Here is a 21,652-nt window from a genome sequence, read left to right on the forward strand (position 1 = left end):
GTGAATTGCTACTTTAACAGGCTATCCCTGTATTTACAGCAGAAGGAAGGAGACAGATAAAGAATCATCATCCTTCAATCTGAAGCCTCTGTGAAAATCATAAATTCTGTGGGTATTTAAATATCCTGGCACAGTTATAAAATTGCTTCTCTAAAGAAATGTAAGAGAAATAAATCTAAAAGGCAGATAAGCCATATTCTGGCTGCATACAAGATTATAGAGAACTATAATCAATGTAGCATCTTGTACAAATCTAGCCAAGGGTAGCTGATTCAGCCAATCAGGACTAAACAAACCATGATTTAGCTTCAAGTCTCTGCCCTACAAATACCCTTCAGTCTAGCTATCAGACAAGTGTATGATTATGGCTGATAAATAATCTATGGGTGGAGTCGTTATAATACACATTAAATTAGGTTTAAACATTACTTTTCAGGACTGCCTTCATTAACTTCTGGTTTTTCCAAAAGTTGCAGATTGTCAAATATTTTAGAGCTAATTAGTTACTGTCAGAGCATTTGCCTTGAAGACATATATAGTAGTATTTTTAAGCTGTCATCTTAGTGTGTTAATTATCTTCCCTGATTAGGAACTGGATTTTTTTTTGGTTTTTTTGTTGTGTTTTTTTCATCCTTTCCTTCTAACCTCCAAACACCTTAAGGCAAGAAAGCTTTAAGTGCAAGACTGCAGTGAGAATCATTCGTTACCATTATTATGCCCAATTAAACAGCAAAGTTGAGTTTGAAAGGTTGCTTTAAAAAAGTAAGAACGGGCTGTGCAAATACCACTTGCGGTAGAAGTAAAACAAATGGGAAGGTTTGAAATGAATGGGAATCTGAGATTTAAAGAAGTAGGAACTGAACCTCTGAACTGAACTGAACTGAACCTTGTGTACTAATCTTTGAGATTTTAAAAGCACAATGAAGAAATCCTCGATGTTCTCTTTTTAGCCGAGGTTTGGCTAATTGGTTAATTAATTTGTCAAATTTGAATTTAATTGCATTCTTCATTGCAACTGAAGTTTTTCTTGGAAGACTGAAGGCTCAAAGCAGTGGCATAAAGTACTTTCCCTACAGACAGCATGACTTTAACCGATTAACAGAATTGGAAGGGACCTTGGAGGTCTTCTAGTCTAACCCCCTGCTCAACCAGGAAACCCTATACGATTTCAGACAAATGGCTGTCCAGTCTCTTCTTAAAAACCTCCTGGGTTGGAGTACCCACAACTTCTGGAGGCAAACTGTCCCACTAATTAATTGTTTTAACTACCAGAACAATTAGACTATTCTGAACAATTAGACTAACTAGTAACTGTTAGGTTCGATTAGGTTCATTGTGTTTTTGGAACCAGCCAACCCATCTCTTCACATGCATGAACTAGGCCAGAATATGATCTATTGGCCAGAAAAAGAATGGAAACTGATGAGTATTTACTCTTACTCTGGAGTAGCACCAGTGGTAGATAGGTAAAATATGTACAGAGTTTACATTATTTTCTCCATGGATTGGAGATGGTCACTTACTCATTTCTCTCCTGTGGGCCTACATTTAAATACATGGACTTTGGGTTATGGTGGAGTTGTGACTCAGAAATCCAAGCCAGATTTAATCTCTCATTTGATTTGTAACATAAAAGTTATCTCTTAGTAACAGTAAGCTATTATCTCGCTGCACAAGTTTCCAAATTGCACTAGGATAATGCAATGAACAGGTGTTTGTGGTACCACTGTGGTACCTCTCTGTCCAGTTTGCAACGGTGGAAGTGAAAACCATAGATTAAATGCAAGACATGTTGTCCTTTCATTTCAGCTCCTTTTTTAACAGGGAATAGGGAGTTTAATTTAGACTATCCCTCTGCAGTTGCCATAAATTACCTAAAATCTAATTTGCAGCGTTGAGCAGAATTTATGCATTTTGAACAGCAGGTTAATTTAAAAAAAAAAAAAAAATGACTATTTCACATTAAAAAAAAAAGCAAATGAACATAAAATGTGTCCATTCGTTCTGGATTGGGTGAAGGATCCATTTCCTAGTATGAAGGGTGGGTGGGTGGAGGCAGTGGCAATCAGGAATTAGGAATCTCTGCATACCTGTAGCCAGAAATGTGGGAGAAAAGTTTGTTTCTATCTTTGTGTTTTGTTTTGACTGTCTCCAGCCAGCAGAGAAGATCTCTTCCATTGCCAGTTCATTTATTTTTTCTTATTATTTATTTTTCTTCCTCCATCATCTTAGACAGTGTTCACTCAGCCAAGATCTTATTTCTGCCTCCCAGCGAAGCTGACATGCCAGCAACCCGCCAACCCATAAATCTTTCCTTCCTTTTACTTTTGTTCCAAAAAAAGATTTAGCCAAGTTTTGCCTGGAACAAAAACTTGGCCTGACATGGCTAATTGTATCTGTCTATCTTGATGTTCGTTCTATCTATCTATCTATCTATCTATCTATCTATCTATCTATCTATCTATCTATCTATCTATCTATCATCTATCTATCTATCTATCTATCGTCTATCTATCATCTAAAAATAAAGCTACAACTCAAAACATAAACACCTCTCCTCCAACAAACATACCAAGTATCAAACAGATTTCTAAATTTATTTTAGGGGGGAAATTAATGGTTCTATAACATTATAAAAATATCTGCTACAGAAAAACATATTGGGTCATTTTGTATTCACAGATAACATTGTTTTTCCAACCACAGATGAGTCACATGAATCCAATTGTTAATATTATTATTTTTCCAGTTTCTGAAAATTATTTCTACTCTTCTCAACAAAACAATTCTCATTGGAACTCAAACCAGCTTCTATGTGGTCCTACTCATATTATTATTCTTTAGCACATTGTGTTGTGCCCAGGTAGTGTTAATGGTGGACTCTTCAACCAGGAAGTTGACCTTTCAAATCTCATCCTAACCATGAACTCACTTAAGTGGGCTTTGGCCAATCAATTCATTTATTCCCTTGGAGACATTCAAGAAAGCTACCAAGGGAAGGAATTGGGGATCCTTGTAAATCTTGTTCTTTCCACCTCCAGTCTTGTCCTGCTGATGGAACAGATCTGATTACCTTCAGCTCAGTGCAAAACAGTATGACTCACATGAGTTCCCTTTGGTTATGCAGAGCTTCTGCTCCTATAAATCATTCTTCACAGAGTTCAAGAAAGGCGATTACAGGTGAATTCTGGAAGTTGAAGAATTCTGGGAGTTGAAGTCCACCAGGCTTAAAGTTGCCAAGGTTGGAGACCTCTGCTTTAAGGGGAAGCTTTAGCTGTTTCATTCAACATACAAAAAGAAAAACTCCTCATGTGGAAAGAGAGAATTAAAAAAAACCCTGATAGGATGACAGCATTAACCTGCTTTGCAGGTTGATTGTCAAAATGAGAATAGTATACAGGTAGTCCTTGACTTAACAACCATTCATGTAGCGATTGTTCAAAATCACAACGGCACTGAAAAAAGTGAGTTACCACCAATTCTTACACTTCGACCATCACAGTATCTCTGCAATGATCAAAATCTGGGTGCTTGACAAATGACATGTGTTAATGACAATTGCAGGATCCCGGAGTCATACGATTGGCCATTTTGACCTTCTCAACCAGCTTCCAAAAGGCAAAGTCAACGGGGGGATGGGACCAGATCCATTTAACAACTGTGTGATTCATTCACAACCGTGGCCAAAAAAACATGGCCAAATGAAAATTGGGCCTGGCTCCCTTAAAAATGGCCTTGCTTAGCCCAGAAATTCTGGTGTCAAATGTGGTAATAAATTGAGGACTACCTGTACAGGGACGAACACTGATGACAACAATGATTTTTCCAATTAATGGGATTTATTTGCAAGTCAGCATTTTGAGGAGTGGGATGCCAGAAAATGAAATGGAGATGGGGAAGGAAAGTGACTTGTTAAAGGTCATGCCATGAGTCAGAACTCAGAATAGAGCTTGGGTCATCTGAGTTTATGGCCAACATCTTATCTGCCGAGCTTGGTTAATTGTTTATCTCTTTTTTTTAACTGTTTTCCTTTTAACTTGAAAGGCAGCCCTAAGGTTTTTTCCCCACTTTTTTGTTTATGAGTTTAAAAACACCGAAAAGTTAAATAACTTTACATCGCTTAGAAATATGAATCCTTCTAACTCAGGTTTGGTAAACAGCTAGCTGGATTTTCAGTCTGGGGATTCTCTGGCGATTCTGGGAAAGGCTGAATGATAAACATTCATTCATTCTACAGGTGGTTATCTACTAAATGTGTTGGCTTTCAGGCTTAGAACTGAATCAGGGAAGAGAAAACTTATGAACGAATACAACCTGATCAGAAGTGGTTGCACTGACCAGAAGGTGACCTTGTCCTAAAGAAGGAAAGAATAAAGAAATAATAAAAATGAAAAATAAAGTGTGTAGAGAAGAGCAACAAAGGTAGTGGGGCATGGAAGTGGACAGTGAACAGTTAAGGGAACTAGATAATCATGGATTGGGGCAGGGGGACATCATAGCTGTCTTCCAGTATCCAAGAAGGAGGATTTTGATTTATTCTCCAAAGCACCTTAGGGCAGGATAAGAAGTATTGGGTAGAATCTTGTTAAAGAGGGATCCAACTTAGAAGTAAGGAGACATTTTCTGACAGTCAGAACAATTAATCAATGGAACAGTTAATCACTGGAGGTTTTCAGAAATAAGCCGAACAGCCATTTGACCAAGATGGTGATAAGGTTTTCTGCCTTGACAGGGGATTGAACTAGAAGACCTCAAAGGTCCCTTCCAGCTTTATGATTATGTTCTAAAGAGAAATGTAGGTGAAGAAGAGTCCTCTCATTCATGGCTACCAGTGCCTTGTTCCAAGGCAATGGTAGGATAAGGATAAACCCCATGTACCATTCTGCCAATGACCTCTTCACTCATCATACCACTGACAGCACACACCATCTTTTCCTCGTTGCCATAGTACTGCAAACTTCTTCAGAAGTTTCTTCTCCACCCTCCCTGGCCCTCCTACAGTTTCAGTTACACTCTCCACCCTAAAGGATCGTGAGACGCAACAAATTCCTCCTTACTACCAGCGGAGCTATCCAGATGTACAACCAAAGCAGAAGAATGCAGTGGTGGAAACCATAATCTTCAAAGCCATGGGGAAAATAACTCCAAGGTGGTCCCTGAAATGGATTGATAAAACCATGGATGCTGGGAGAAATCGGGGCAGGGAGAGACAGAGAGTTCAGATTTCAGTTACAACATGGCAATTGGCAGCCGGTTGATTTGAACAACTTTGCACTCCAGGTGTGGCAACTTCAGCAAAATGGCTCTTCTCCTTGGGAGCCCCTCCCCTCCAAAAAAAGGCAGACACACTTCCTTTTCCATGAAATTGAAAGATGAAGGTTAGGAAAAACCAGATTTTTTTTTTTGGACATAACTTTTTACCTGTGTCGGCTAAATGTTATTTTTCATTTCCCTGTGAGCTAATTATGAAGTTTCCACCACCTTCCCTTAAAGTTGTGTTAACTCTTCCAAACTGCAGCCACCCATGGCCTTCTTGTCCTCGAACCCCACCCAAATACGGAAAGTACCATTATAGCCCAACGACTTTGATGTGCTAAGAAGAAAGACTTTGCTAAACAAAAATGCTTCCCTGTAATGATTTCAATCTTCCAGACTTTGTGGTTGAGTATAGATTTTGAGTGTCATTGATTTATTACTTTTTAATGGCGTTTGTGGTTTTTGAGTGTCATTGATTTATTACTTTTTAACGGCGTTTGTGGTTTCCTTGGTGTCTCCGCTGAAAACTATGGAAGAATCTTGATAGCAAAACAGTTTTTAAGTAAACTGTGTTGTTTTTCCTGCTACATTGTTTGCAGAAAAATGATTTTGCTACCATGCTTTCTTCTTCAACCTAAATATTTTACTTATTTACAAGCATCCATGCTCAAGTAACATGGAAAGTGTACCAGCATACATATGCACAAACACATGCTTCTGAATTTATTTGGCTTGTGTTTTTAAGTACATTGACTTGGTTCACACTCATGTCTCTAAATACCTTGGCCAAAACCCTTCTGTTGTAGATTTTTACTCTCCTCTTATTCAGAAAATGTACCAACAGTCATTAAAGGTAGATATTTCAGAATAAAGAACACTCCAAATTACAAAAGTGTTTCGAGTATCAAATGCATAAAATGTGCGAAGTGCAAACAACAATAATGTCCATATAATATCATGCTTTAGATATGTTGAATTTTTCACATGCCAAACAAGTCCAGACATAAAATAAATTGATTTGTCCAAACTTCCAATGGAGACAAGCACTCTTAACACTTCTACAAACAATTGCAGCTTTTCCCTTAGCGCTGTAAGGTGTATTACATTTATTTCACAATAGCCTCTAGAACACTGATTTGTGAAGTTGGCTCTGCTTGCCAATAGACCATTAATTTTCTTTTTAAAATGAAGAAAATGAAACGGGGTTTTACAATATCTCCACTGAAACTCTTATATCTTATTATTCTTATACCTGTATCTTGTAAACAACTGACAAATAAATAAATAAATAAATAAATAAATAAATAAATAAACAAACTCATTTACCTTCAGTACAATAGATGAATTTCCTGAAGTCCATAAATGCTTCTTCCCAGGTTGTAAGAAAGTAACAGCCAGCCATGCCTTGATGTTCTGCTTCTTGGACCGTCCAATGCTAATTCCTAAGGATGAAAATCAAAGCAAATAGCATGTCAGAGGCTGGAACAGCTGCATAGGCCTTAACTAGATCACATGCAATCTACATGTCTTCCGCCCCAGTTTTATGATTTTGTATATTTAATTGGAAATGCATGGTGGTCCATTCAGGACTGAGAGCCTTGAACAGGGAAGAGAAACTACCTTCTTTGTACTAATAGGGACTCTCTTTTCCGATACCACCCCCAATCGATTGGTGCCTGAAGGCAGTGGTAGGATTCAGCCAGTTCTCACCCCTTTGGGAGAACCGGTTGTTCTTTCTGAGTAGTTTGGTGAACTGGTTGTTGGAAGAAATCATTAGGGCAGGGAACCGGTTGTTAAATTACTTGAATCCCACCACCGCCTGTAGGTAATCACTTAAAGCTTATGCTGCATGTGGAACATGGTTTTTTTAAGCAAAAGAAAGAAAATGGAAGGCACTAAAAAGAAGGATCACCTCTATCCTGTCTTTGGTGGTCCCAGCTGACGTACTTATGTTATCCACTATGTAACTATGCATTCATCAAATCTTGATCAAAGTAGAGCTGGGACCTTAAAGATGAAACAATCTGTCTAGCCAACCTCTCTCAGTAATGCCTTTCTTTCTGATGTTTATTTCCCAGGCTCCTCTTCTCTCCGGGCTTATCCACTCATCTCTGTCATTACCAGACAGCCTTCAGCAGTCTCTCACTTCATTCCTTCAGTGAGCACCTCTCGGGTTCTCTCACCACTTCCACCTTCGGGAAACATCTGTTCAGAGACCCAAGCCAACGAAACTCACGGAAGCAGTGAATCCGAGACAGAACAGCCCACCCTCCCCTTGAAAAAGCCTCGCCGCAGCCGGACCATCTTCACAGAGTTGCAGTTGATGGGACTAGAGAAGAAATTCCAAAAGCAGAAGTATCTGTCCACCCCAGACAGGTTGGTGGAGGAGAGATTGGGTTGGTTGGGAGGGTGGGTGGGTGAAAGAACAAACCAACTGGTTGAGGAGACACTGATGCTTTGATGGGCAACCTGGTGCTTTTAAAATGTCTTGGACTTCTACTCCCATCAACCTCAGCCAACATGGACAGTGGCAAGGGATCATGGGACTTAGCTTCTAAAGCATCTGGAGGTCATTTAGAGGTTTCTGCATTTCTGCACTAGCCTGGTTCTAAGAGGAAGTTGCTACTGAAAATGATATGTCTGTGTCAAATTCCATGTTACGAATTTACCACCAATCACTTATGCAGCCTTAGCGTGGTAAAATTGTCTTCTGAATATTCCAGCTTTGGAGAATCTTTGAAAGTGGGTTGAACTCAAGGCTGAGTCATACATACCCTGAGGACTAGCAGGAATGGTTACCCTGGACACCAATATTAGAAGAGGCCGTATCAGTTTTCTCTTTATGAAGTGAGAGTGGCCTTTAAGAAGGCAGCAGAAATCCTGCATGAGCCAAGTTATTATAATATAGAGTTTTGACTACTGCTCTACGATAGATCATTCAAAATAATGGCTGGGTGAGGACTAAATGGCGATGGTAGAAATGAAAGTTCCCCCAATCCCTCTACAAAATCTAAGAAAATTGGAGGAAAAGGAAGTGGAGAATCGCTTAGAAACAAATATTCCTAAGGATTTTACCCCATTTCTCTCTAGAAGTAGGAGTTTCTCTCTGAAATGAAAGGACAACATGTCTTGCATTTAATCTATGGTTTTCACCTCCACATTGCAAGCTGGACAGAGAGGTACCACAGTGGTACCACAAACACCTGTTCATTGCATTATCCCAGGGCAATTTGGAAACTTGTGCAGCGAGATAATAGCTTACTGTTACTAACAGATAACTTTTATGTTACAAATGAAATGAGAGATTAAATCTGGCTTGGATTTCTGAGTCACAACTCCACCATAACCCAAAGTCCATGTATTTAAATGTAGGCCCACAGGAAATGAGAAAGTGACCGTCTCCAATCCATGGAGAAAATAATGTAAACTCTGTACATATTTTACCTATCTACCACTGGTGCTACTCCAGAGTAAGAGTAAATACTCATCAGTTTCCATTCTTTTTCTGGCCAAAAGTAGAAGTATTATTAGTACTTGACTGAAAAGTTGAGTAAGCTACACCTCAAAGTCACATATAGCTAAGAAGAGCCAGAGTTTGCAAAATGAGAATTATCTTTAACTTTCTTGTGTACTCATGTAATCCACAAATCATGATGCTCTTCAAACAGTGGCCATTGATGTCTTAAACATTCCTATGAATAGATTAGGATCCTATCCTTCTTATTCCAGTTGCATATATAGCTCTGTGTTCCCAAAGGCAGAGATTGGATAGGCAGCTGACCCTACAGCCTTTAATTTCTGTTATCCTTGATGATTGCCCCAAATGCCTAATGGGTAGAGCCAGCTAGGTGACATGTGGGCGAACAATTAGTGAACTACTAACATAGAAGGAGAATGTCTTTTTGTCTCTGCTCCATGTTTAACAGGTTAAAGGTGGGTGTGGGGAAAATATCTTCTATATTTACCATTTGAAAAGAAGACATTCAGAAGTTCTAGATTTAGATTAATTCAAGCAGAGCAATGTATACTGGAGGAATGCTGATTTGCCCTTGGAAGGGCAGAGAGACAGAACTTTCATTCCACTCCTCAGCCAGTAAAAACGCAATCAATAAAATGACCAATCAATAAAAACCAATAAAAGTGACCCAATAAAAACAAACCACACAAAATTATCTCCTAACAACAACGTTTAGCAGCCTTGAAGGGCAAAGTTGGGCTACTTTATGGGCTACAGAGGGAAGAAAAGACAAGCAGGCAGATGCTTTAAATCAATACAAAATACCTAGTTTTAATCTTCTAAGAGCAGCCAACATTGGAGCCTCGTCCATACCACCCCCTTCAGGAAGGAAATCCTCTGTAGGTTTTAAGTCTTTTTCTCGAGTGAGCATTGAAGACAAGGCTGCCTTTCCAGCCACAACAGAGTGGAATCCCTTAGCTCTCAGCTGTTCAGGTGCTGAGTGGACTATGATGCCTTCTAAGCATGCGAAGATGACTCCGCTCTTGTCTGAAGGCTCGGACTCATAACCGGATCAGATTTCAAAGCACACTTTCCCTTAGAATCAAAGGCTACATGAATAGATCATATCAGTGGAAAATACATACCAGGCTGTGCGTGTGCTAGATACATGCATACTTGCCAGGGTGGATTTATGGGCAGTGATACTTAGAAGCTTGTTTCCTATGAAAGGGGGAATCAAATTATTTGCACTAGTGGAGAGCAGATAGGCAGTCAGGGTAGAGCAAAAAGGAGTTGCTAGAGAAGGAAACCAATTCTGCCTGGCAATTGTTCTAATATCCATTGCATAATAAGAACCATGGAATGAATGACAGAACGAACGGGCTCAAAAATTGAATTAAAAGGGTTGGAGTTTCATTCTAGATTGGGTTCTGGGTGCTGAAATTCAGAACAGGAAGGGCTTAATCCATTGCCCATGGTGAAGCTGAGCCCTCTGAATGGAGCATAATTTTAATTATTTTTAAAGAAGAATCAACAGTATCAAAGTAGGAAGGCACACCCACCCAATTTGCACAGGTAATTGTAACGCTATAGTTTGACCTTATATCCATTGGGGATCTCCCAGCCAGCAAAGAGGAAGGGATTAAGAGACCTGGTGACTCAGTGGTTAAACTGAAGTATTGCAGGCTAACTCTGTCCACAGCCAGGAGTTCGGTGTTCAAGGTTGTCTCAGCCTTCCGTCCTTCTAAAGTTGGTAACATGAGGACACAGATTGTTAGGGGCAATATGCTGACGTTGTTGTTATTAACTGGAAACTAACCTTGAATCCTTGCAAAGCCACAAGAGGCATAAGCCTGATCTTCTGCTGACGTTCCAAGAACCTGATCTGTTTGTTCCCAAGGAAAGGCAACCAGTCTTGGGAGATTCTTGTACTATAGGTAGAATACAATAAAATAGTCGATTTGAGTTTTTCCTGTGTGTGTGTGTGTGTGTGTGCGTGCGTGTGCGTGTGTGTGTGGTTGCTTGCACCTGACAGTATCTTAAGTATCTCTGAATCTTTGCGTGGCTTTAAGCATTATAGGTCGGGGATGTCAAACCTGCGGCCGCGGGCTGCAGAGATGGTATTCAGCAGGTTCTGACCAGTTATGGAAAACCGGTAGTGGAAATTTTGAGTAGTTTGGAGAACTGGCGAATACCACCTCTGACTGTCTCTGTCCCCATCTATTCTCTGCCTCCCAAGTCCCAGGTGGTCGGCTGGGTCTTCTTTGGTTGCCCTGCACGGGAGAACGGAGCTGGAAAGCAGGTTAGTGGGGTGGGGAGGGAATGGGATTTTGCAGTATCCTTCCCCTGCCACGCCCACCAAGCCACACCACCAAGCCATGTCACACCACGCCCACCAAGCCATGCCCATAATTTGAATCACACCACTGGCAGGCCAGTTGAATCGTGCACTGGCCACACCCAGCCCCAGTTTAGTGAAGGGGGGGAAGTCGTGACATGTCACGTGATGATGACGTGACAATATGGGTTTGACACCTCTATTATAGGTGGCAAAGCACGCTGCTTTCAGATCTTGCTGAATTGTAATCCCCAAAGTCCCTATAATTCTCAAGAGCCTGTCAGCCATGGCCCCCTTGATCACATTTTCAGGCTGTTGCTGCTCTCTGAGTTGGCTGGTGTTAATATTGCTCATCATTGTACATGACTAAGCCTGATGAGCAAGGGTAATTTTGTGGCTTTTTGCCTCACACTTTGTGTTTGTTGCCTCTGTTTCCTAGGCAGCCATCAGTAGTTTTCCACAAGTCAGCAACCAATCCGAAAGGTTTACAGGTAATCTAGCCATGATAGGCATGTGTTATCTGGCCCAAGAAGATTAATCTGACACATTTCCTTTTCCTCAATGGAATGGGAAGACTCACCTCTAATATGTGATACTTTGGGAATCGATTGATTGATTTGATAAGGAAGGAGCGCACATACTTTCTCAGAAGGCCTCTCCACAGTAAAAGGGCGAATACATTGTGTTATCCAATTTCTCAGAAAATTTTCTGGGCAATGTTTATGGTTTGGAGATTCTGAAGATGCCAACTTGATCAATCTCAATGCCCTAAGATACAAACCTAGGCTTGCTAGCACAGGGGACTTTAAACAAGGATTGCATGAACTTTCATGGATCAGGAGTAAATTGTGGTGAGTCCTCCATCCTATCACAGCGCTGGGATTTGTCTGCTTCATGAAGAAGTTAAAAATAAGAATAATAATCATCTGATAGATGACACTATTGTTTCTTCTCTATGTCCCCTGCAGCTCTGGACAGCTTGAAAAACAAAATAAATATGGTTTGAAAGTGCACTTTCAGTTGTGGAGGATAGATCACAATCTCTAGCCATTGCTTGTAATGACAGGTTGATAAAGCCCCAAAGAGCTGAAAGGTTGCCCAAACTGGTTGAGACCTTCTAGTTCAATGTAAATGACTTCCCATCCCATTGCACTCATGTCAGAAGCACCAAGATGCTTTTGGGTTGAAAAAGATTAGCTGGTGACGTCACCATTACCCAGGCAGTTGGAGGCTCTTTTCATGGGCTTGGCAGGAGATGGAGCGAAGGACAAGAGCTCACCCTGTCCCATGGTGGCACCCAGGTCTTGAATGTGGACCTGCTGATCTCATGAACCATGCTAGCTCCACTGTGCTCCTAGCAGCTTCCCATCATCCCCTCTCTTGCAAGATTTTTCAGTTCGGTTCATCCAATATGTTATATCCGACCAGGAGTGTCAAACTCAATTTCATTGAGGGCTGCATCAGGGTTGCGTTTGACGTTGGGTGGCTGGGTGGGTGTGACCAGGGTGGGCGTGGCCAGGGTGGGCATGGCCAGTTCAACATCACTTGTGTTGAGGGCAGCTGTGGTGGCCTGGGTGAGGCTGGGGGGATCTGTTTTCATTGGCAGAGGGCTGCAGGAAGCCACTGAGGCCAAACACGGAGCACAGGGTGCTACACATGCCTCTCCCAAGCTCTATTTTCTCTGGCAGAGGCACCACAGGCCAGTCCTTCACTGTTTCCAGGACAGTCCCACAGGCCAGATCTCATTTGTATTAGACCAAATATGTTTGGGGATCTCTGTATATCAACCTATGGAAGCCCACCATTGTCTTAGCATGTTGTATGTATCAGATCATCACATTAAACTACAATATGATGCCTTTGCTTGGACATAACCTGTTAAGTGGGGCACACTACACTGTGTTTTGTTAACCCCGCTATGCTAAATTGTATGATCTCAGCCTATATAGCCGTCGCTTGTTTCCAAACAAAGTACAAATGCTTTTGCCACTCTTCCACAACTGCAAACAAGGAACAGAACGTATTGTATACGCTGGGCAGGGCATCTGAAGAAAAAAAAATGGTTGAGAAACTTTAGACTAATTCACCATCACTGGTTGCGCAACTGCTGGTGCATGAAACAAGACAAGGTGCATCATGTTTGTTTATGTTGCCTCCGCACCATTTATGTTCTGGTTCACTAATATTAATCATGGAAAAGGCATAACTCATGAGCAGCACTAGCAAGTTTCATTCAAGTGTCTTTGTTCAGTGAGTTTCATGAGCTTCACTCTGACATCCTGGCTCTGATGATTAGGTAAACACAGTTCCGATATTAGGGGAATACCCTCTGCTATCTGCTGTGTTAGAGAAGACTGTGTTGGGCTTAAAAATCAGTCAGAAAGCAGAAAGTAGAACAAGATCTTCTTGTTCTTAACAACTATCAATAGATCAGCCAGGATGTCCAACTCCAATAGTTGTACTTTGCCAAAGTAAAATAAAAAGTCTTTTGCCATAACTATTCTTGCTTTAACATTTCTCAGCCACACTAGTTTCTTATCTCTAAAAAGAAAGGCTTATTTGGTTACCCTTAGCCAGATCTCTGAGACACAGTAGATCAAATGTTTTAAGCCCCAGTTTCTCACAACTGTGATGAAATTTTTTTCCTGTTTAGGCAGCTCATCTAACTTGTGAACATGCAACATAGAACTTTATTTTGCCCACCAATTTTACAGTTAATTTGGTCAGTATTGTCCAGCTTTTTTTCTTCTTTAGTGGATCATGTAATACTACAGTCTGTCCAGCAGGAGAACATTTTTTGTTGTTGCTATTTTTAGCTTAAGGGTTTTATAATGGAGATAAACATGTTTAAAATGGCAAGCTCACCTACCAGATTTATGGCTTCTTGGGGCAAATACCAACAACAACAAAAACCAGACGTCAGTACCCTTCCCCCAGAAGCCAGTAGAACAGTTGGGCCCAAAAAGTAGGACCGTCTTTGACAATTTTGAAGATTGAGAAGAATTAAGAGGAAAAATAAATAGTGAATATCTTTCAATTGCTTCAAATACCATTTCAATCTTCTGAAATGCTCTTCAGGATGGACTCTGGCTTCATCCTCTTCTGCAGTGCAATTCTCAGCATGCCACATAAAATCTAGTACAGCTTCTGAACCAGAGGAAGTTACCTATTCCTTTTTTACAGGGTCATTCTTAATGTAACCAATTTCTTTTTTTATTCTGAACCAGCACGACACAATTCATGTTGTGTAATCTGAAAGCAGAACTGGTAGAAAGGGTGCAAGGCATCCCTGCTGAGAAGTAAACCCAATGCTTAGAACCATTTAGTTAATACAATCCCTAAGCAAATTAAAATGTTTGCTTTTAAAAAGCAAATTTAGAGCACAGGCCTTCATTTACTTTCTTAGACTAACTTCCTCTTGAGTTTGGCATGACTGGCTTAGAAACCCTTCAATGACCAATATTGTGGCCATTGCTCTTGTTTGATCATTAGTCATTGGTCTTCTCTCATCATTAGTCATGTCCAATTAAGCTGCTGGTCTCTTGATCCACACAATAATGCATGCACCATTTGCTCTCTTTCAATAAGATGCAGTGCAATCAGGTCTTGGCAATGAATGATGATGTCTTCTTGTTCATTAATCTGGATAGTTTCTCTTCTAGGCTGGATCTTGCTCAGTCACTGGGCCTCACTCAACTCCAAGTGAAAACCTGGTATCAAAATCGCAGGATGAAATGGAAAAAAATGGTAAGCATTTAAGGAATTCGGAGGGAGTAATAATGGTTAAACTGACTGTCAGTTGAGTGACTTCAACAGGATTGAATCTGACCCTGAGGAACATATCAGTTGATTTCAAGGTGTCTCTAAAACCATAATTAAGCCTATCCACCCCACAAAAAAATAAGGGACACCAGGATTCTTTATAAGGTATGGGGTCAAACAATAGCCACAACCTCAAAATGGTGCAATTGAAGTTCTGTTGGTAAAACACATAAAAATGGATTGAGTTTTTGAGTGTGTCGCCTTCATTTTATAATCATAATCTGAGTATTGCAAATATTTGTGTCTATTGGTTCACCAGTTTTTTGTTTTGGCAAGATTATTTTTATAGTTTTTATCTTTGTGGCCTAAGGATGTTTAGCCTTTGACAAAGAAATCCTTATTTTATCCACAATAAAAAACAATACCATAGTTAATTAATGCCAAGTTACGTATAAAGTTTTGGGCACTGGTGTGATTTTTTTTCTCTAGTTCTTTTTTTTTAAACGTCTAGTGATTTTGACTCTAGTTGTTTGTTGTCTCCAGAATTTGCACAATGGTAAAATTTTGATGGGATGGCATGATGGGATAGATGGGAGGTATAGAAATGTGATGGATGAATAAATCAATAAATGGAAAATAGCGTGCTGCCTGGAGCACCAATGACTAGTGTTCATGATATGGGAAGAATGTTTTCTACTTGCTTTTAATTGCATATCTGACTCACCTCTCAAACAGTGCATATATTAAAACTCTTCTCCACGCATTGCTCCTGCCCCAAAACAATAAAATATGTATTTTTATGCATAAAATGTACGAATCAGTGAAAATAATAGGCGAGCATGTGATAAATTAGGGGAAATGGCTCGGCAAATGTGTAAATTAGGCAAAAATGCACAAAATGTTAATAACGGGGGAGGAGATCATTAATGTCAACCAATGTAGGGAGGGGGGTATTCAGCTGGTTCGGACCGGTTCTGGCATATTGGTAGTGGAAATTTTGACTGGTTCAGAGAACCTGCAAATACCACCTCTGCCTGGCCCTGCCCCGCCCTGCCCCACTTCTTGCAGAAGTCCCCACACACCCCATTTTGGCTCCCAGGTAAATGCAGGCTTACTAGGTCCAAAACAGGGTGCAGGGGGAAGTGCAATGCAGCCCCCCCTGCAGCTGTTTTTTGCTCCTAGGAGGCTTCAGGGTGGCTTACTAGGCCCAAAATGGGACACGAGGGAGGGCAGCGCAAGCCCCCCCCACACACACACACCCCATTTTGGCTCCCAGTTTAGTGCAGGGAGGCTTACTAGGCCCAAAACAGGATAAAGGAGGAGGGGTGTGGCACAGCCCCTCCCCCCCAGCCCATTTTTCCTCCCAGGGAGGTGCAGGAGACCGAGTGCTGCCTGTCACACCCCCTGGCCACGCCCAGCCAGCCAGTCATTAGGGCAGAAAACCGGTTGTTAAATGATTTGAATCCCACCACTGAATGTAGGGCATTGAGCAAAATAAACTTAAGATGGAGACGACACAAAGAAGCAAAAATCGGTCCATTCGCCTCTCTGTAACTTGGACAGCAGGATTACAGTACAGCCATAACAGCTTCGTTTATTTATTTTTTTCCAGGTCCTGAAAGGAGGGCAGGAGGCACCCACAAAGCCCAAAGGCCGCCCAAAGAAAAATTCCATTCCCACCTCAGAGGAAATCGAAGCAGAAGAAAAGTTGAACAGCCAAACTCAGCCAGACGTCTTGAAGGAAAGCCAAGCAGAAGAAGACTGTGGGTTGACCAAGGAGCAGTTGAGCTCCTCTTCGGAAACGGATGGATCTCCTAAACACATAGCAGAGGCATCTCCAGGGCTGACAACCTCAAGTTAAGAGCCACCTCAAGGCTCCCCCAGGGGACAATGCATAAACTGGATTTCCCTGCACCTTGTGCCTTAAGATATCAGTTGGTGTGATAGGTGACGGTTGGATGAAGAGATCCAATGTTAACCAGGATGATTTCTTGACTCCCAGTGTCAAGTATACACTTTCCCTACATGTATCCTGGAATGAGAAATTCTCCCCAAAACTGCATGCTTAAGAGATTGGCGCTTCCAAAACAACACAAGCGACTCAACTCCTCATGTTTCCACGAGAAGAAGCATTTTACGGACTTCAGCATGCTGAAGATACTGGTTCTTTTTCTTGCCATAATTGGTGTTGTTGTTGTTGTTGTTATAATTATTATTCAGAATGCTTTAAAATGGATTCTAAGTGGCAACTACCAAAGAACAGGATTCCCACTGTTGCGTTTTGTAAATGTGCCAATGCAAAGCATTTTCGTGGGTCATTCAAAATAGGGGGATGTCTCCCATTATGCTGGCCAGAGAGTGATTTTGGTGGCAGTCAAGAGAAATATTAATGATGCTCTCGAATTGTGAGTCTTGGGTGAGCTAATTTTCTAAAAGATCATTTAAGCCACCAGGAGAGGGAGAAGAAGCAAATGACCTAGGAAGAGCTGCCTTGACAGCAAACACATTGATTTGATCAACCATGATCCGGGGCTGATTTTAGCAATTCAGTAGGCTGAAGTTGTGATTCAGAACTATGGCTGATACACACAGCTCCATACTGGCTGCTCTTTGTCCTCATTGCACTGTAAGTAAATTATATTGTTCCATACAATACCAGAATCAACATCAGAGGCTGGAATTTTGAGGAGCACATCAAGTTCTCTGGAGATGATCAGTGGCAAATCTGAATGGATACTGCCAGCCCAACTCTGCTATTTACTCAACTTGCTTCTCTGAGTAGAAAGGCAATAACAAGAGGGAGGTGACATAATAGCAGTCTCCAGTCCCCTCTATCTAGACTGTGGTCTGGGTTTAACTTAGTAGAAGAAGGCTTGTGTGGTGGTACTGGAGACAGAGAAGTGATCCACTTGGGCATAAGTGTATCCTGAAAAGATCTTGCATGAGAGTCTTCCACAACTGGATCACTGCCAGACTGACATATTTCTTCTGGAGAACCCTTGAGTCAGATTGACAGTGCATACAATTTAATGGCTTCTTTCGATACAGAGAATATGACTGGAGCTCTAAAGCAAGTTTTTCCTTCAATCATCTGGAATACTGTATTACCCTGGAAATGAAGTGGAAGTTAATAGGAGAGCAAGCAAAACACTAGAATATAATATTTCCCCGAGGGGTAACTGTGCAATGAATTGTTAAGAATTTAAGCTGCCATAATCAAAAGCCAGTTTAGCCTTTATATGTTCACCTCTGGCCAGTTTATGTTAAGGAGCAGCAGCTAGGAGTTTCCTTCAGCCTCTGTTGCTATCTCTCCAAAGTGTGCATCAAAATTGTATTTGAAAGCTGTTTTTTTAAAAATGTTATTTGCTCCTACACACCATTTGTATTTTTAAATGTTTGTTCCCTCAAGGTAAAGGTTTGCAAGTATTTTTGATGCCTTTGTGCCAAGAATTGTATTAAAATGTTGGTGATGGCAGAAGCTCCAGAGTTACTGAATTTTTATCTATTTGCAAAATGGATGAAACAAAGATCAGGTCAGTTCACTGGATCTGAAATTTGTCAGGGTAGTTTTTACTGGAAACAGCCCAATCTCACAAGCCGTGTGAGATTCAGGCTTGCTCACACGTTGGGAAATGTCATCACTTATTCAATTAACTATATTCTTCTGAGTAATGAGTTCCAGCAAATAGATATGCTATTGTGATGCAATCCAGCTTTTAAAGAAAAAAAATACCTGCGAACCAGACTGTCAGAAGAATCAAGAGGGTTCCCACAACTGTCTGGTGCCCTTATTTTACCAGGTTACACATCTGATACACATAAGGGAGGGGCGGGGCTTTGATGCAGTCCTTGGGATTGAAGTTCTTCACCCTTTGGTGGATGGAGCCACATTCATACAATTATAACAATATAGATCAAGGGTGTCCAACTTTGGCAACTTTAAAACCTGTGGACTTCAACTCCCAGAATCCTCTACTCCAGATCAGTTCAGGAAGAGTCTTCGTGTCCATCTCTTTCCATCAGTTTTGGAAGGTTCCATTTGTTGTTGTTGTGGTTGCCATTTCCCACCTTGGAACTGTTTCTCCTGTTTAGCAATGCAGGTAAGGAGCACTAAACCATTCACCCAGGAAAACAAATCATGAACCTGAGAGGAAAAAAAATTGCAGGAGAGGGATTGTGTTTTATTTTCCAGTCCTGTGTGCCAAAGTTTAGATAACCATCTTGTTTCCTACAGTCTTGTTAAAGGGTGCTTTTTTTTTTGCGCAGATGCTGCAAAGAACTGTATCAAGATAACCTTTATTTTTAAATTAAAAAATAAAATGTGTAAATAAAGGAGTCAATGGAATTTTCTCTCTCTCTCTTATCTTTCTTCCTTAACATCCAAGCTTCCATGGAGCAGAAGTCCCTTTATATACATTACTTTGATACGTGATGGGTAATGGCTATCAACTTAGCTAGGGATCAATAACTATTGGCTTTGATGGCAGTGGACTGCCTCTGAAGGTAATCTGTTGTCAGCTTCCTTGTACAGTTGGTTGGCACTATGAGAACAAACTGGTAGACTAGATGGGTCAGAGGTCTCATTCAGCAGAGCACTCCTTATGTTCTTATGTATTTATGTCCCTTCTAGTCCTATGATTCTATGACCTATAGCTATAGTGAGACAGAAGATAACTAATAGCCTGCATTCCCATATACCTTAAAAGCATACTACAACTTGCTAGATAACTCCAGACAATGATGATGGTATCAGATAAAGCCTTGCATAGCATACAGTTGCACAAAGTATAGGTCAACTTGGAGAAGAATCTTAAGAGCATGTCCTGTACTAGAAGACACATCTGCATGGAAGGTCATAATCATGGATCATATATACATTAAGACTACAATCTTATATCAATGAACCTGGAAGTAATAGCCATGGAATTACAGTTCTGCTGTCTGGAATCTGCACTGTATATCAGACATAAAAACAATTGAGAGAGTCTAGAAGTGTTTTACCAGAAGAGTACTACATTCCTCTGTTCGCAATACCCTACACCACCAGACTTGAGGTTCTAGGCTTAAACAACCTTGAACTACACCAGCTAAGACTGGATTTAAGCATAGTACATAAAATCATATGTTACAATGTCTTACCAGTTAATGTAAACTGCTCCAAACTTGATTGCAGGAAGTATGATTTCAGCAACAGAGTGGTCAATGCCTGGAACTCATTACCTGATTCTATTGTCACCTGCTCAAACCCCCACTCCTTTACCCTCAAACTAACCTCTATTGAGCTCACCCCATTCCTAAGAGGTCTGTAAGGGGCGTGCATAAACGCACAATCATGCCTACCATCCCTGTCCTATTGTCCCCAATTATTAGTTCCTATTTCTTATATTTAAACTTATGTTTATTCTTATTTCTATTATATTGTAAGTATTTGACAAAATAAATAAAATGGAGGCTACCTTTAAGTATTCATATACAGGACTGCAAGGAAGACTTCTCCTTGTAGCCATTTGATGTCACCTCATCATTTCTAATCTGGTCGTCTTGGTGCTAAAATTTCTGCCTCTGATTTGGGTTCTTTATGAAACAAGTTTTTTGAATGAAGATTCTTTTCTCAAATATTGTATATTCCCAAAGGAAGCTTCGATCTTCTCCTTTAACTCTGATATTAATCACTGGTTCAGGTCGTCCCAAAGGTGCTTTTTCAAGAGGCAACTGGACTTTCTGGTTTTTCTCTGAAGAGGTTTTGCTTCTCATCCAAGAAGCTTCTTCAGCTCTGAGTGAAGTCCACTTGCTTCTTGAAAAAGCACCTTTGGGATGACCATTACCTGGATGACTGAGAATCTCTATAGTCATTGATTCAGGTCCCACTTCTCTCCAAATGATCTCAAAATGGAAAATGTTTGGCAGGAAAATGTCTGGCCCGATAATTCTTATTTACCGGCACCTCTTGGAAAAAATGAACATCTCTATCATCACTACCATCTAGTAATTGATAATCCACATTCTCGTTGACTGTTCAGACAAACATGATGGGAAAAAATGTGCACATTATGTGCCAATGCGTGGGTGTGGGTGAACGGGTGTATGTATGTGTGTATTTGGCTCCAAACCTTCTTTTTAAAAAAAAAACAATAATAATAATCATCCCATCTGTGGCAGAAGTTGAGCCTGTGAGTATGATGGATTTGAATTAACTCTCAGTCACAACGCAGTATGCAAACTATTCACCACTTAACTGAATGACAGAAGTAATTACATTTTTGTTCCATAGCACTCGGGGTGAATTCAGTCTTGCCTTGGCTGATGAAACCTGTCAATGATGCCAAAAGAGAAAAGGTGTGCTCTTCGGAGGCTGGCAGACAAACAAGGTGAGCTAACCCCTCCATCTGTTCTAACATGTCCATTATCTGGTGGAAACACTGAAGCTTATTGTTTCCAAGAACGGCCTCGGAGAGGAGGCGGCCCCAACGTTACTTGGTAGGCATTTGTAAGTTCCTCCCAGGCTCAAGGGGGCATTACGGTCGTCTCACCTTCTTTGCCAGTTTTTGTAAAACAACCCATTAGGAAAAGACATTCCCTCACAGGGAAGGTGTTCTTTTCAAGGGCAAGCCGGTAGCACGTATGCATGTATTTGCATAATTCCAGAGAAAACAACCCCTAGTAGACAAAACAGAAGAACGGATCTGAATGCATTTTGGGTCTATTTATTGCCTTAACACACAGGTGAACAACTTTATGGTGCCTTCATAATGTGTGCGTGGGTGGGGAGGGGGGTAGACTAATGGCTTCAACAGCTACAAGGCAAAAGTAGGTGGAACTAACTGTTAAACTGGGTTAGG

General features: G+C 40.8%; 1 protein-coding gene across 1 annotated transcript in view; it reads left to right on the forward strand.

Moving 5' to 3' along the window:
* BARX2 (BARX homeobox 2) overlaps positions 1-19,154 on the forward strand; it is a 43,622-nt gene extending 24,468 nt beyond the window's left edge. Inside the window, exons 2-4 of the mRNA XM_026678623.2 lie at positions 7,335-7,632; positions 14,714-14,798; positions 16,426-19,154. Coding sequence (XP_026534408.2) covers positions 7,335-7,632; positions 14,714-14,798; positions 16,426-16,674 — 632 coding nt within the window. The 3' untranslated portion in view covers positions 16,675-19,154. The remainder of the gene's footprint in view (positions 1-7,334; positions 7,633-14,713; positions 14,799-16,425) is intronic.
* The last annotated feature ends 2,498 nt before the right edge of the window (positions 19,155-21,652 follow it).

Source organism: Notechis scutatus, chromosome 7 (assembly GCF_049901735.1).
Source record: "Notechis scutatus isolate UNSWTSFEM ecotype Mainland chromosome 7, rNotScu1.2, whole genome shotgun sequence".
In the NCBI taxonomy this organism is placed as follows: Eukaryota; Metazoa; Chordata; class Lepidosauria; order Squamata; family Elapidae; genus Notechis; species Notechis scutatus.